This window comes from Budorcas taxicolor, chromosome 17 (assembly GCF_023091745.1).
Source record: "Budorcas taxicolor isolate Tak-1 chromosome 17, Takin1.1, whole genome shotgun sequence".
Lineage (NCBI taxonomy): Eukaryota > Metazoa > Chordata > Mammalia > Artiodactyla > Bovidae > Budorcas > Budorcas taxicolor.
In genome coordinates, this window is record NC_068926.1 from 58,966,798 (window position 1) to 58,981,200 (window position 14,403).

General features: G+C 41.2%; 1 protein-coding gene across 4 annotated transcripts in view; it reads left to right on the forward strand.

The window, feature by feature from the left end:
* The window catches only part of MED13L (mediator complex subunit 13L), a 282,763-nt gene extending 268,963 nt beyond the window's left edge, over window positions 1–13,800 (forward strand). For 3 of the 4 annotated variants that reach the window (XM_052654564.1, XM_052654565.1, XM_052654567.1), the window contains 8 exons: window positions 110–333; window positions 522–664; window positions 3,467–3,625; window positions 4,406–4,582; window positions 5,747–5,904; window positions 8,612–8,773; window positions 10,403–10,515; window positions 11,508–13,800. In XM_052654564.1, the coding sequence (XP_052510524.1) occupies window positions 110–333; window positions 522–664; window positions 3,467–3,625; window positions 4,406–4,582; window positions 5,747–5,904; window positions 8,612–8,773; window positions 10,403–10,515; window positions 11,508–11,640 (1,269 nt within the window). In that variant the 3' untranslated portion in view covers window positions 11,641–13,800. The remainder of the gene's footprint in view (window positions 1–109; window positions 334–521; window positions 665–3,466; window positions 3,626–4,405; window positions 4,583–5,746; window positions 5,905–8,611; window positions 8,774–10,402; window positions 10,516–11,507) is intronic. The other variant, XM_052654566.1, reaches the window with a different exon arrangement.
* Window positions 13,801–14,403: the final 603 nt, after the last annotated feature.

Below are 14,403 nucleotides of genomic sequence, written 5' to 3' on the forward strand. Positions count from 1 at the left end.
CTGTTGTCATTTCTCCCTGGTTTCCCTCAGTGCTATGTGGGTTTTGTTGTGAACACCGAGTTGAGTTGCTCTGTGTTGTTACTGATTTTGATTTTGATTCTTATTTCAGCGGCCCAGCCCAATCCAGCTTTACTCCCCTCCTTTTATATTGGCCCCAATCAAAGAGAAGCAGACGGAGCCGGGAGAGACACTTGGTGAAGCGAGCCAGAAATACAACGTGCTCTTTGTGGGCTATTGTCTGTCTCACGACCAGCGCTGGCTTTTGGCTTCCTGCACTGACCTCCATGGAGAATTATTAGAAACTTGTATTGTAAATATTGCTTTACCAAACAGGTGAGGAGCCTTGGTGTTTATGGTGCATGTAAACTGACACTGTGCCTTTTCTCAGCTAATGGATATTTCTAACTCTCCTAGCTAAATACAGTGGGTACCATGGGGGTGGGTTCTTTGGAATTTTCTTGGTTTTGTCTTACTGAGTAATAGCTCTGACTCATTTGGGGACCCTTTTCCATTGATTTAAGGTCACGGAGGAGTAAAGTATCTGCACGTAAGATCGGACTACAGAAGCTGTGGGAGTGGTGCGTCGGTATTGTCCAGATGACATCTCTGCCCTGGAGAGTTGTGATCGGGCGACTCGGGCGTCTAGGCCACGGGGAACTCAAAGGTGAGAAATTCCTGAAGCAAAGGAAAGGAAGAGGGCTGAGCTAACTTCATTAACTAAGCTGAGGGAGAAAACAGTGAAGCTGGTAGTAAGAGTAGATAGAGGACGTTATATTTTCTGATTCTTTTAAATGTACAGGGTAAACTTGTGATTTTTAGACTTTTTATTAGCAACAGAATCATTTACAAAGAAAATTTTAAATATTGAACCTAGCAGAAAAATAATTCTTTATATTAATCTATAAAAGTGACACTAAATTAAAATTTCTAACATTTGTATATTGAGTCAGTGAGAAGAACAAGCAGTTTTTTTTTTTTTAACAAGTCAGTTTTACCTGGAAATTTTTATATCAGATTATGGATGATGGTAAATGTCATATACAGCCTTTACTTGCATTTACTTGTTTGTTTTTGGTGGTTGATGGTGAGGAGATTGTATTGTTTTAGTGGCATGATAACAAGATCATCCTTGTTGGCAAGGACAAGTAGTTGCAAACTGGAAACATCACCATTGTCTGATAGTCTGTGGTCTGGAAATTTAAGAGAATAGGTTTTTTGTTTTGTTTTTTTTTTTAAGCTGAATCCCCCAACTTATATTCCTTATAAGAAATACAACAAAGAACTAAAAGTAAGTGCCATGTAACACCACTGACCACTGGCAGCTGCCTTGCCTGACGCTGAGCCCAGCTCATTCGTTATCCTCATGGCACTACTTACACAGTTTTATTTGAACAGGCCTAGATTATTTTAAGCTCCATCAGTGGTGTATTTATAAAAAGTCCAGTATACGCATATAAATGTGATTTTTTCTAAGGCATGTGCAAAAGCAGGCCTGTGTCACAGATTAGCCTGGTAGTTTTGCGTGTGTCAAGTGTATATTAGGGCAGAGTTGACCAACTTTCTTTGTAAAGGGCCAGAGAGTAAATATTTTGGACTGTGCCAGCTAGCTGGTCACTGTTGAGCAACCAGCTGTTCTGTTGTACTGTCACAATAACCACAGACAATACCCCCTTGAATGGGCACGGGTGTGTTCCCAAAAGACCCTGCTGACAGCAGGTGGTGGGCACAACCTGGCCTGTGGACCAGTTTGCAGACCCTTGTGTTGGAGTGTGCGTAGTATTTCTTTGCGTGAAATTTATATCAGGTATTTGGGAAAACCCTGAAATAAAACCCCTGATATGGAGATAACTTGTCTTGTATCAAGTGCCCAGAGGGGTTAATTATTAGGGTTTAACAGCAGTTAATACAAATATATGTATTAAGTGTTTGCTTAGGAATCTTCTTATACACAGAATTTTTTTTTTTTTATTAAATCATACTCTAGGCCAATAGGAAAATATCACCCTTTTCATTTTAAAAAGAATATTATACTTATAATGAATCTGTATCAGTAGCCTGGAGGTCTAATTCATAGGGGATTCATCATTTCATTTCTGTCAGAATTCCTGTCTTCTCTCCTACTATACCTTTTAGTCAATCTTATTTTTTAAAGGCTTTAAGCTACTCTTAACCCTTGGGAAAAGTTAGAATATAATAGAAAAGAAGTAGAGGGGATGAAAATATAGCCTAGTAGTCTAGTTATTTGGTGTTTTGGAAAATTATTGGAGCTGTTGCCCTCCCTTGTATGATTTTTTAGAAGGGACACAAGTGTGACCAAGGGCTCCATCAAAAGACTGAGAGAAAACGTACCTTCAAGGAGTAAACACAAAAAACAGCCTCGTGTACAGGACACGAGTTTCTTCCTTCGGGGAACCGAGCTCTGTACCACCTTGCATTACTGTGGGGTAGTAGCAGATACGGGTCCACAGATTTCAGTTTTTGTGAATCTCTGTTCTTTATCACCAGTGTGTGTGATAAAAAGAATCATAGTGGCTTTTCTTTCTTATTTGGTTTTTAAATACTGAATTCACATCTCTCGGGTTTTTTGTGGTTTTTTAAACATACGCCCTCCTCCATGTTCCTTGACCCTTTTTATTTCAGCTACTTCAGTTCACTGTTCGTTGGGAATATGAAATGTGAAAGTTTTGGGGTTTTTTAAGCTGCTTTTTAAGGGAGAGCAGGCATGTGGTGGTGGAGAGGTGGAGTGGCGTGCCTCTGGGATGTGGCAGTGTGTGGCTGCAGTCCTGTGACAGTGATGCGCTTCCTTTGTGGCCAGGGTCAGAATAAAGGGAGGGCCGAGTGCTCTTCAGTTCCCAGAGTAACATTACTCTTTGCAGTTTTGTGATGAGATATCCTGCCTTTGTTTGGATAATAGAAAATTTGTGCCACCTTTTTAATCTGAACAACTAATGTGGCATTATCTGGAGCATGTTACTTGTACCCATTGCTTATCAGCTGTTTGGGGCATGCCAGGAAAGGGTCTGCTTGTTTTTTTTCTGCTGCTTGCCTTTGATGAAACAACCAACCTAGAGCAGTAAACAAAACTGAGGTTCACCCCCAACTATGCTCTCTTCTGAAGAAAAGTATCTGTGAGGGTGTGAAAGAGTCAGGCCTGGAGGAGGAGGAGGAGAAAGGACAGAATAGACTGGCATCCCCAACAGGAAGTATGTGCACATCTGCCTGGGTCTGTGCTGGGCCCTCATCACCTCAGTCTCCATAATGGCAGGCCTTTGTTCCCTTGTTAATGAAGTGTAATCGAGGTCAAGTAACATTTTCTTTGTAGCAAGGAGGGGAACCTGTATAAAGACCTATTCCCTTTAGGGCCCAATCCTGGAAATTCAATTATCAGGCAGAACTGGTAAAGCACTCAAAGCTCACATCAGTATGCATTTCAAAGACTGTGTGAGACTGTGGTATTTGATTCCAGATTGGAGTATCCTCCTCGGAGAATGTTCACTACAGACAATCAGTAAACGGCTCAAGGACGTATGCCGGATGTGTGGAATCTCTGCCGCAGACTCGCCTTCTATCCTTAGTGCCTGCCTGGTTGCCATGGAGCCCCAGGGCTCCTTTGTAGTGATGCCAGGTAACTCTCTTGTCAGTTTTCTTAATTAGGTATCAGAGTACTTCAGTCCTTACACACAAATATAGATTGTATCTTTATTATCTTTATGGAAAACGATTATACTCAAGGCTCAAAAGTGGAAACCATTTGGTCTCTTCCAAGGGAGTGGTTTGTGACTTTATCTGTTAACCATCACTTGGGGGAGAGCCTGAGTCCTGAGTGTGATCCAGAGCTCTTGGAGTCATGGCAAATTATTTGCCTGACCCCAACCTGTTGGGCAGGTTACATCATTTCTTTGTGCTCTGTCCTCCTTATGACATGGGGTAGTAGTTCTTACCTCAAGATGCTGGCTTTGATGATTGAATGAGATGATATGAGTAAAGATTTAGTACAGAATCTAGCATATAGTATGCATTCAATAAATACGCATTTTAACAATTTTTAGTTGAATGGTATCGTTTCTACAGAATTGTGCTGTTAGGAGAACAGTCCTTTATAAATTATTAGCAATCACAGGAGAACAGAAGGTTTTACTTTTAGAAATACTTATTTAATTAAATCATATTTGGTTGACTCAGTCCAATTTTATCTTAACTTTCCTAATGTGAAATCTGGCTTGGGTTATCATAGGTAAATGCTCTGAGTCAGTTTCTTGAAAATATTTGAACAAATGGGCTCAACTTTAAATGTGTGTCCATCATGGCACTTGTGTCAGACTCGTATCAGTCCAGCTCAGTATGTATTTCTGGAGTGGTTCACTGCTACACAAAAGGAATGAACCCCTTTTCCCTGCCTTTTAAGATGCTGTCACAATGGGCTCTGTGTTTGGTCGAAGCACTGCACTGAACATGCAGTCGTCCCAGCTTAACACCCCTCAGGATGCTTCCTGTACACACATCCTGGTGTTCCCAACGTCGTCAACCATCCAGGTGGCTCCAGCCAACTATCCCAATGAAGATGGGTTTAGCCCCAACAATGGTGAGTGGACACGGAGCAGCTTGACCTCTTGACCAAAGTGCCGTGCTACAGCAGGGAGTCACTGCGCTGCGGCAGGTTCTTCTGTGTTGTAAGGAACAGCTTATAGAGCATGAGGGAACTGAAGGGCTGAGAACCTTTTTGGTCTTGAGGATTTCATTTATACTATTGCCAAGGCCATCTAAACACTTTCCCCTCTTGGGTAATTAACTTTCTCCTATTTTTCATTAAATAAAAGGCAGAAAGTATCTATCTGGTTGTGTCCTGTGGTGTCACTCTTTCAATAAATATTTCTTAGCTTTAGCTGGTTTGAACTGAGTGAAGACTACTGGGCAGTAGTCAGATAGCGTCTAATTCACTCTGAAACAACTCCTTAGTTGATAATTCTTAATAGAGATTCTTGGTTTGAATATCTTAAAGCATTTGTTGACAAATGAGTATAAACTATAAAATGCTCAATATTATGCAGCCATTTACAGTGATTTTTGAGGAATTTTTAGCAGCATTTGGTCCCGTTAAATGGGGAGGGTAAAAGGATATCATCCTGCATGTGTGTACACACATAAGATGTGTAGTATGATCGTGGTGTAATAATACAGAAACAGAACCAGCGAAAATGTTCTTGGTGACTAGGTTTCGCATTTTATACTTTCCAAGCTTTCTGCTCTGTGTGCACCTTACTTCTATGATAGAGGAGAGGATTTCATAGGGACAGTAGTGTGCTTTGATCTGCTGGTGTAAGAGGCCTCCAGTTTCAGGCCAAGTTCACACCTATTAGCATGCATTAATTCAGCCTTAAGTGTTTTTAGATGCTAATTGGATATATAGATGGAGTCTGCTGTTTTCTTGGATGGTGTCAGTTTTAACTTTGTTTAATAATTAAATTGCTTCTTTAGCTGTTTTGCCATCTTTTTATGTGCCTTTGGAGGCTGGGGTTTTATATTCTTTATTTCTCCATTCTGTGAATACTTCACGCTAAGAGATCACTGGAGAGAGGACACAATGAAAGGCTTATTTGCAGCACCTTGAACCCAATGGGCACACATTAAGTCTAAGTGGTTAATGATACATACCTAGAACACTCCTAGGCCAACAAACCATGTTTTGCTTTAAGTCGGGGCTGTGGATGAGCTTTTTAATTTTTGTGTTTTTCTCTCTCCCTTCTAGATGACATGTTTGTTGACCTTCCATTCCCAGATGATATGGACAATGATATTGGCATATTAATGACTGGGAATCTCCATTCCTCTCCCAACTCCTCCCCAGTCCCCTCCCCAGGCTCTCCTTCTGGAATCGGCGTGGGCTCTCACTTTCAGCACAGTCGGGTAAGCCTGACTTGGGACACTTAGCACATTTAAACCCACCACAGCCTTGAGGGAAGGCCCCTGGAGATGCCGACCTCCGTTGCTACATCTGCCTTTCCTCCCAGTGGTCCTGATACAAGTGAAGTCCGTGTGGCTCTGTTGTTTCATTTTGAGCAAAGGCAGGAATTCTAAAGAAATGTGTTACCATTCCTGATGACTGTGTTTTATCAGAAGAATAGTCCATTACAGCTGGCAGAGTTTTATGCAGTTGTCTTCTGAGCAAAACTTAGTTTTGGTTGCTTGCCGTTTCCCAGTTAATTGTAATATTTTTGCCAAAACAGCAGCTTTTCAGAGACTAGTTCAATAATCCTGCTTATTCAACATGCAGAATAACTGTTAACTGAAGAACACACTGTTGATGGTTATTCGGAAAGAGGCCTCCCTTATCTTGGTCTGTGTTTTGCCACCTTTTTTAGGCAGTCCAACCTCGTCTGTAGCCAGCCTGCAGGGATGGGAAGAGCCCACAGGTGGCTGATTGTGAAGACATGTCCACGTTAATGCCAGAGTATTAAGGGACAAAACAGAGCTTACAACTAGTTTCCTCTTTAAATATTCTAGGGATATTAGAGGTGAGCTAGCAGAAGATTGAAGCGTTAAAGGTTCCGCCGTAAAGCTAGGTGATGCATGCTTTATCCTGGTATTGTACTTAAAATACTAAGAGATTGAGGGGTTAGACACAGAAAAATAGCTGTCCAGTATCTTAAACTGGACAAGTAAAAGCAACCTGTTTACCCTCATTCAGACACAAAGATGTTCTTAAAGGACTTAGGTTTCTGTCAGGTGGAACTTTTATTGCCAGCCCTGAGTTTGTTGAAGGACAATCAAGAGAAAAGAAGATGGAAAACTTTAGTCACAGAGCGGATGAGACCAAGGAACAGCAACTCAGTAGTCTGCCTTCGTGTCACTGCCTGCCCCCTAATTTTCCCTTCTGGGGGAAGACTGTAAGTGTCTTGACTTCCTCCTCAAGCATTTGCCAGTTAATGACAATTTATGGGTTCACTGGAGATTGTTGTGATGGGGACAGAGAACACACTTTTACATTGAATGGTTTAATTTAGGATTACTGTGAGTTCTAGAGGCCAATAGCACTGCAGCTGGGAATGTGTGCCCTGGAGGCTGATAAACAGAGCTCTGAGTTAAAGCTCACTAGCGCTGTGTGACCTTGGACAAGTTTACTCTACTTATCTCAGCCTTAGTTACCTTATCTGTGAAATGGAAATACTAGCAACTATCTTCCAGTACTGGTTGTTATAATTCAGCCTGTCCATTAACAAAGAATTGGCAGCTGAAGTATAATGTTAGTTTTGTGAGAAGCAGAGGTGTGCCGTCTTTTCTCCCTTGGTTGGCACCTCAAGCCATTGAATGTCACACTTCAAACAGTTCTGTGCTGAAGCTGGTCAGGTGGCCTTTTCCACTCCTGAATGCCTGCGGCCAGGTAGCTCTGACAGGCTTTCAGCATTTCCTCCTCCTGAACCATTAAACATTCTTTGATATTCAGTTAAGACATTACAACAGGAGAAAGCATTCAAAATTGCAGTTAGTTTTTCTTAACTCAGAATTGCTACAACTTGGTGTAGGAGTTGAGGGTTTTTTTTCCTTTGAAACAGAAGGCTTTTGAGAACAAATGAATTATTATTGCTTGCATAAAAGGTACATTTTCAACTCTTGCAGCTAGCTAAGAGAGTCAAAGATGAGGAAAATGTCAATTACCAAAAAAATAAAAATAAACGCCCAGTAAGGCTCTCACAAAAATCTCTTATTCCTGGGATTGCTGTAAATTGAAACAAGACTTCAGGAGCAGACCTCCCACTGCTGGCAGGTCAGAGAGCTTTGAGTTGGTACGACCTTGTTGACAGTGGACAGTCAGGCGCACTCATGTGTTTTGGGTGACTGCAGGGGGAAAGAGCAGATGGGTGTGGTGATTCAGCACCTTCAGCTGTCAGAGTCCGCTCCTTCCATTTTTAGTTTGTTACCTAATAATGCCATGGAGCAGATTTTATGTTCTGCAGAAAAGGAAGCAGAGAAAATAAGTCTGTTTACTCGGCTGACGTTAGCTTTATGTATATATCTCATCAGATGTCCGCGTGTGGCAGACACTGCCTCCCCTGCTGCCCTTTCTCGGTCAGTTAGCCACTACAGTGCACAGTGAACTGATAAAAAGCTGGGTGACGGTGTCAGAGGACGAACTTCCCGTTACAAAAGAAGTGTCCGCAGATGTAATGATGCACAGTTAATACCGCATTGTGAGGACTCCCCTGGGGGTCCAGTGGTTAAGAATCCGCTTGCCAATACAGGGGCAGAGAGTCCATCCCTGGTCCAGGAGGACGTGCCACGGGACAGCTCGGCCCGTGCTCCACAGCCCACGCGCCGCAACAAAGACCCAGCACAGCCAAAAACAAATAACTTTAAAATACCATATTGTATATTTGATAGTTGCTACGCGTAGATGTTTTTAAAAAGTTCTCATCAAAAGAAAAAACATTGAGCTGTGTACATGGTGGATGTTCACTAGCCTTATCGTGATTATTTCCCACAATTAGGACCATTATGCTGTACACCTGAAACTAGTATACATGTCAGTTATATCGATTTCTTTTGAAAAGATGATTTTACAGAAAGCTTTCTTTGGTGATAAATGCTGATCACGCTTTGGGACTTTGTCTTTCAGAGCCAGGGTGAGCGTCTTCTTTCTAGGGAAGCGCCCGAGGAGCTGAAGCAGCAGCCTCTAGCCCTTGGGTATTTTGTGTCAACCGCCAAAGCCGAGAATCTCCCCCAGTGGTTTTGGTCATCGTGTCCCCAGGCTCAGAACCAGTGTCCCCTCTTCCTCAAGGTTGGTTTGGTGTCATGTTTGAAGTTTTGGGGGGGGATGAATGACTTAATGCTCAAAATTTGGTGACAATTTGTTCCCTGATTCTCTCATGTCTACTTGAAGTCTGAGGATGCTAGAGCAGAGAGTAGAATTCAGGAGAGGAACCCAAAACCATATCACAGAGGAGTGACATTTGCCCAGGCAGGAGACCTCAGGTCGCCCTGTGGTTCTGTGTAAGATTACTGCTGTCAGGGAAGTTACGCCTGGGGAGGGGAAGGTCAGTTATGACTGGTTGTCCTCTTCCTCCCCTGCATGGGGGCCAGCATTCTTTTTTAGAGTAGGGCAGGAGTGAGCTAAAAACCCTATGTTTATGCATGCCCTTTCCTGTATATTTCTTGGAAATTTTTACTCCAAATTAAAGTTAAAAGCAAAAGATCTCACTTCAGTTTGAGTGAAAGAACCTAGAAGCAATCCATAGATTGGCAAAAATGCAGATGTTGAACATCATATTCTCTCAGTAGGACTGTGGCATTCCCCTTCTGATGCAAAGTCCCACCACAGAGGAATCCATGTGATACACACACAGACACCTGATGGTTAAAACCAAAAACAGTTTTCTCTTCCTGATGACTTCAACACAGTATTATGAGATCAAAGAATTTATGTTAAAAATCCATAATAATCTTTTCCTTCAGTTAGAATTTTTATCTTTTCCTCTCTAAAAAATACACATTTTTTAGCTCTGTTTACTGAAAAGACTTAGACATGATAGCTTAGTAGCAATAAACACCTTTCTTGACACATGTGTTATTTCTCAATACCACTCATCATTCAAAAGTGTGAGAGTTCTTTGAAGAATGACGGATTCCAGGACTAAAGTAAGAAATTCATGATATCCTGAGACGACTTCTTTTCATGCCTAAAAGCATGGAAGTTACCAAAGATTATTAGAGTCTTTTCAAAGAACCAACAGCCAACTTGGAGGGGTTCCCATTGCCCAGGGATAGGATCGATCATTTGGTCATTAGAATGAACAGTGGTGGCAACAGACTGCTCAAAGTCTATGGGTTCATAGTTGTGCTGGAAAACAAAACATTTAAAATAATTCACCTTTTGAAGGAGAATCAAGCATTTATGTGGCCTCTGCTTTAAAATTATTACTTCAAAATTAATAAAGTAAAACTATGCTAAAACCCTTATGTTAAAGATTGATGGGGAACTTCATCGTAGATAGAACATGCTGGTACCTGCTGAACCCAGGGCTCTGTCATAGTGCTTCAAGGGGGACAGCATGTGCCTTTGGATGTGACACTGGAAGGGCAGCACACCAGTGATGGAGCGTGGAGGTCAGGAGAGAGGACCACAGTGACACCGTGAGCCACCCAGACTGTGGGCCTCTGCAGATCAAAACCTGTAGAGGGACACTTTTAGTTATTTGTAGTTATTTGCAAAGCTAGCTTTTTCCCGCTCTCTATTCTAGGATATGGCGTTATTTGGAATCACCTTGGGGGTACTGAGCAGCTTGAATTCAGGGATTTATAGAAGCCCTGACTCCTAAGGGACTTTAGACAGCGTCTGCTGCTGGCAGACGTGGGCTTCCTTCCCAAGTTGATAAGGCCCGAACGGTAACATCCTCTGTTCTTTTACCAGGCTTCGCTGCATCACCACATTTCTGTAGCACAGACGGATGAACTTCTCCCCGCCAGGAATTCTCAGCGGGTTCCACATCCTCTTGACTCCAAAACCACGTCTGATGTTTTAAGGTAGATTCAGACCTAGACAACATAGCTGTACAGTTTGAAATTTTATATTTTAATGAAAGACACCTTGGAAAAAAGAGTAAAATGTGGTGCTTGTGGAGGAGATGTTCCCTTTTGTGCAGTGGAGCACTGTTGGATTGGCCAGCGAGAAGCCACATCCCTCCAGCGCATGCCTTGGACAGACAGACCGGGCAGCGGACGCCACCCCAGTAGATGGGCGTGAGCACCACTGCTGTCACTTCCTGTTCCCAAGAGGCAGTCATCGTGATGAAAATAGACCAGGATTAGGCGTGCAGAGGTAGAAAACCACGTCTAGAGCTTAAAGCACTTGACTTTGAACACATTTTCTACCCTCCCTGACATAGATTATATAAATAAAGTAAAACAAATTCCATGGTTGGGAAATATCTCTCAGAATTCTCTTGCACTTTAGCAAGCTATAAACGTGCTTCATATACCTTGAGAAGATATGCAAGCTTTTGCTAATGTTTTCTAACTCTTAAATGATTTGAAAATTATAATTAAAGCAAGAACCTAATCTACATGATTTTGGCTTCCAGAGCCTCTAGAGCAACACCATCCAATAGAAGTGAGTCAAATAATTACCATCTTAATATGGCTACTAGAAAAATCTTGAAATTTTAGTAATATAGAAAAATATATGATAATGATCATATAAATAGTATCATTTGAATGGTAATCAATGTAAAAATAGTCATGAGCTATTTTCTATGCTTTCTGAAATACTCAGTCCCTGAAATCCCTGTGCCTGTTCTCTGCATATAGCATATCTGAGTTGATGAGGGGCGGTGGCTGCCATATTGGACAGTGCAGGGCTAGAAGGAAGGGGAGACAGGAGCTCCGGGCTAGGGCCCAGAACCACTTCCAGAATGAGGTCACGCCTTCCTCCTGCTGACGTCTAGCACATCAGACCTTGCGGACCAGCCTCCCTTCTGTCATGCTGGGCACCCTAACCTGTGTGTTCTCTCCGGCAGGTTTGTTTTGGAGCAGTACAACGCTCTGTCGTGGCTCACGTGCAATCCGGCCACCCAGGACCGTACCTCCTGCCTTCCCGTCCACTTTGTGGTGCTCACTCAGTTGTACAATGCCATCATGAATATACTCTAATTAATTGGAAAAGCACTTGTTCTCTCTGGCTCAGTTCCTTCTCCCTGCAACCTCAGTCCAAGGAACCTGCGACACTCTGCAAATACCCCACTTCCTCCTCTGGAGACCACTCTGCACAGTCCCGCACTGTGATTCCTTCTCAGCAGGCACATGTCATTTCTGCAGTGTTCAGTACCAGAGTGACTCACTGACACTTCTCTCATGGACCTGGAAACTTCCACGAGCAGTGACTTGCAGCCAGTGTTACAGTGTGTGCGGCCCCAAACCACTGGGCCACAGGGAGTTTTTCTGTTGGTTTTTAAGAGGGAAATAGAAGAGACGGTGTCCTTTTGCACAAGAGTCTGCGTTTTCAGTCTCTGTTTAACATGGGCAGTGTAGCCCTCTGATGAAACCCTCCAGTTCCTGGTGTATGGCCTGTGGGTTACCTGAACTCCGTAATCTGGGACTTTTGAAAAACAAGAACCAGCTCAAGTACATGATTTCATCATAGGGTTTCTATCTCCCTAGTGCTCCCATCTAGACTGGCGTGAGTGCTTTGGTTGACTTTATACCTGTGTGTAGATACAAGAGGTCTGGAGACATCTTCATTTTGTTTATTTATTTTAGGTTGTTCTGTCATGTGACTTTCTTTTATTTTTTTTTTTTTTTAATTCGTGAGGACCAGGTACAGTAGCTAAAACCCAACTCAGATCCACCATAGGATTCTTTGACTACATACCTCTGTCCTAGAAGCCGGAAGAGGAGTGAATACAAACTGGGGAGGATCATGCCTACAAAGTAATAATATATCCAAAACCACCCAGCAGTAGGTTTTGTTGAGAACAAACTGGTTAAACATTCTGCCATGTTCCTTATTAGAAGTGGCCAGCGTTTCATGAAGGACATTTTTACATAGAAGGCAGTCAGGCTCCACCCGGAGCCATGGAGGCAAGTACCTTCATCAGCTTTATATAGTCACAGTGGAAATATATTTTCTAGTGAATTCTTACTGAAAGCCAGGTCTCTCCTCTCTTTAGATCAAAAGGGACTCATGTACATATCACAATCAACAGTGTTTGTTCATAACATCAGTTATAAATACGGTGAATTTTTTCTGGACCATAGGAATATTATTTCAAAGAAATATTACAACTTAACCATTAAATTAGTACTTGAAGTTGAGCCTTTGTGGTGGAACTTTTTAAAAACAAACATACATACATGCCTTTTTAAAGCATTAAGGCTAACTGAAGTATTTCATGAGTCCTCATCCCAGGCCCGAGCGGGTTGTCTTGAAGACCCCGTCTCTGCCCCCTACCTTGCTGTGCGTTTCTGTCCGAGGGCAGTGGGTGTGGGCTTGCCTCCCGTGAGCCGCTCTGGTCAGGCTGTAGAGTTCTAGTCATCTGTAGAGAGAATCATGCAGATTTTAAAAGTTCTTCCAAGAAACTTCCATATTCTGGTTATTAACAAAAAAAAAAGAAAAATGTAATAACTGATGATTTTGTAAAAGTATTTTTCTTGAAATAATCTAACGTTTAAAACATTAAAAAAAAAATTGTGTGGTGGGAATGTGAAAGCAGAGAAATCACTTGTAAATGGATAATTTTGTTCTCTGTACCACCAATTGAGGGGGAGGGGTTGACTTTCGCAATGTATAGGTTAAAAAATCTGATATATCAAACCATTTGTATCTAATGTGTACAGTGTAAAATTGACTTTAAAAATATTGCAGTGCTATTTTTTCTTAATCAGAAAGGAAAAATTCTCAAGGCCTTTTGAAGAGCATAAGATGATGAAGATTGTAAACTTGTATAAAATTATCTTGGTGAGAAGACAAATTGTAAAGTAGATATTTGTAATCTTTTACCACTTTGGGGTTGCTTTTTTTCCCAGAATTCATCAGAACTTTGAATTTTTTTTTTTTAATGGGCTGTTTTTAATGCAGGGGCTTTTCTTCCCTAGAAACCCAATTCTCAGCAAAAAAAGAAAAAAACACAAAAAACTAAAAAACCCCTACAAAAACTTAAAAAAAAAAGGCAGCAAAGGGTAGTTTTCATCTGGTGTCTTTTATTTAAGTTTTTTAAGTTAAGAAAAAGCTAGTGACATATTTATACGTTTTTGTGCAAAAATAAATGAATGGCAATAGATTTTAAAAAAAATCTTATTATGTACTTCTGTGTGAAAAAGTCTGTATAATATTTCCCTTAAATATGCATTATTTTACTTGTGAGTTTTTTACTGAATTAATCTGAAATGTACAAGCCCTGGATTTGCTACAGAGTGAGAACTTATTTTATTTTTTTTTTATTTTTAATTTTGGAAATTCTGCAGAAATCAGAACTCTTACCTTGGTTTGAACTAAAGAGGGGACAAGGGGAGGGGAGAGGGGTGGGTTTGTCCAGCATGCTTGTATGTATATTTCAGAACCTTTTTTAAATGTAAAAGCTGTACATTTCTGGGAAGTTCTGAATTTCTTTTGTTTCCTTTTTCCTTCAAGCATTTTGCAGTGAGCTTCTTTTATATATAGCAAACAATTTGAAAGAATACAAAAATATGTGAAGTTCATTTAAAAAAACTACAGTATAGCGCTGGTACAGTACACTAAAAGACTTTGATAAAAAGAAACAATACTAAAAAGCCTCCATTTTAAATGTCATTCATATATACCTTGTGAATGAGAGCTATATACTTTTACACACTTTTTTAGAGGAATAAATTATTGAATTACTGAAACATTGAGTGGCTTTTTTTCCCCCTTCCATCCTGCTTTTGTAATAAAAATGA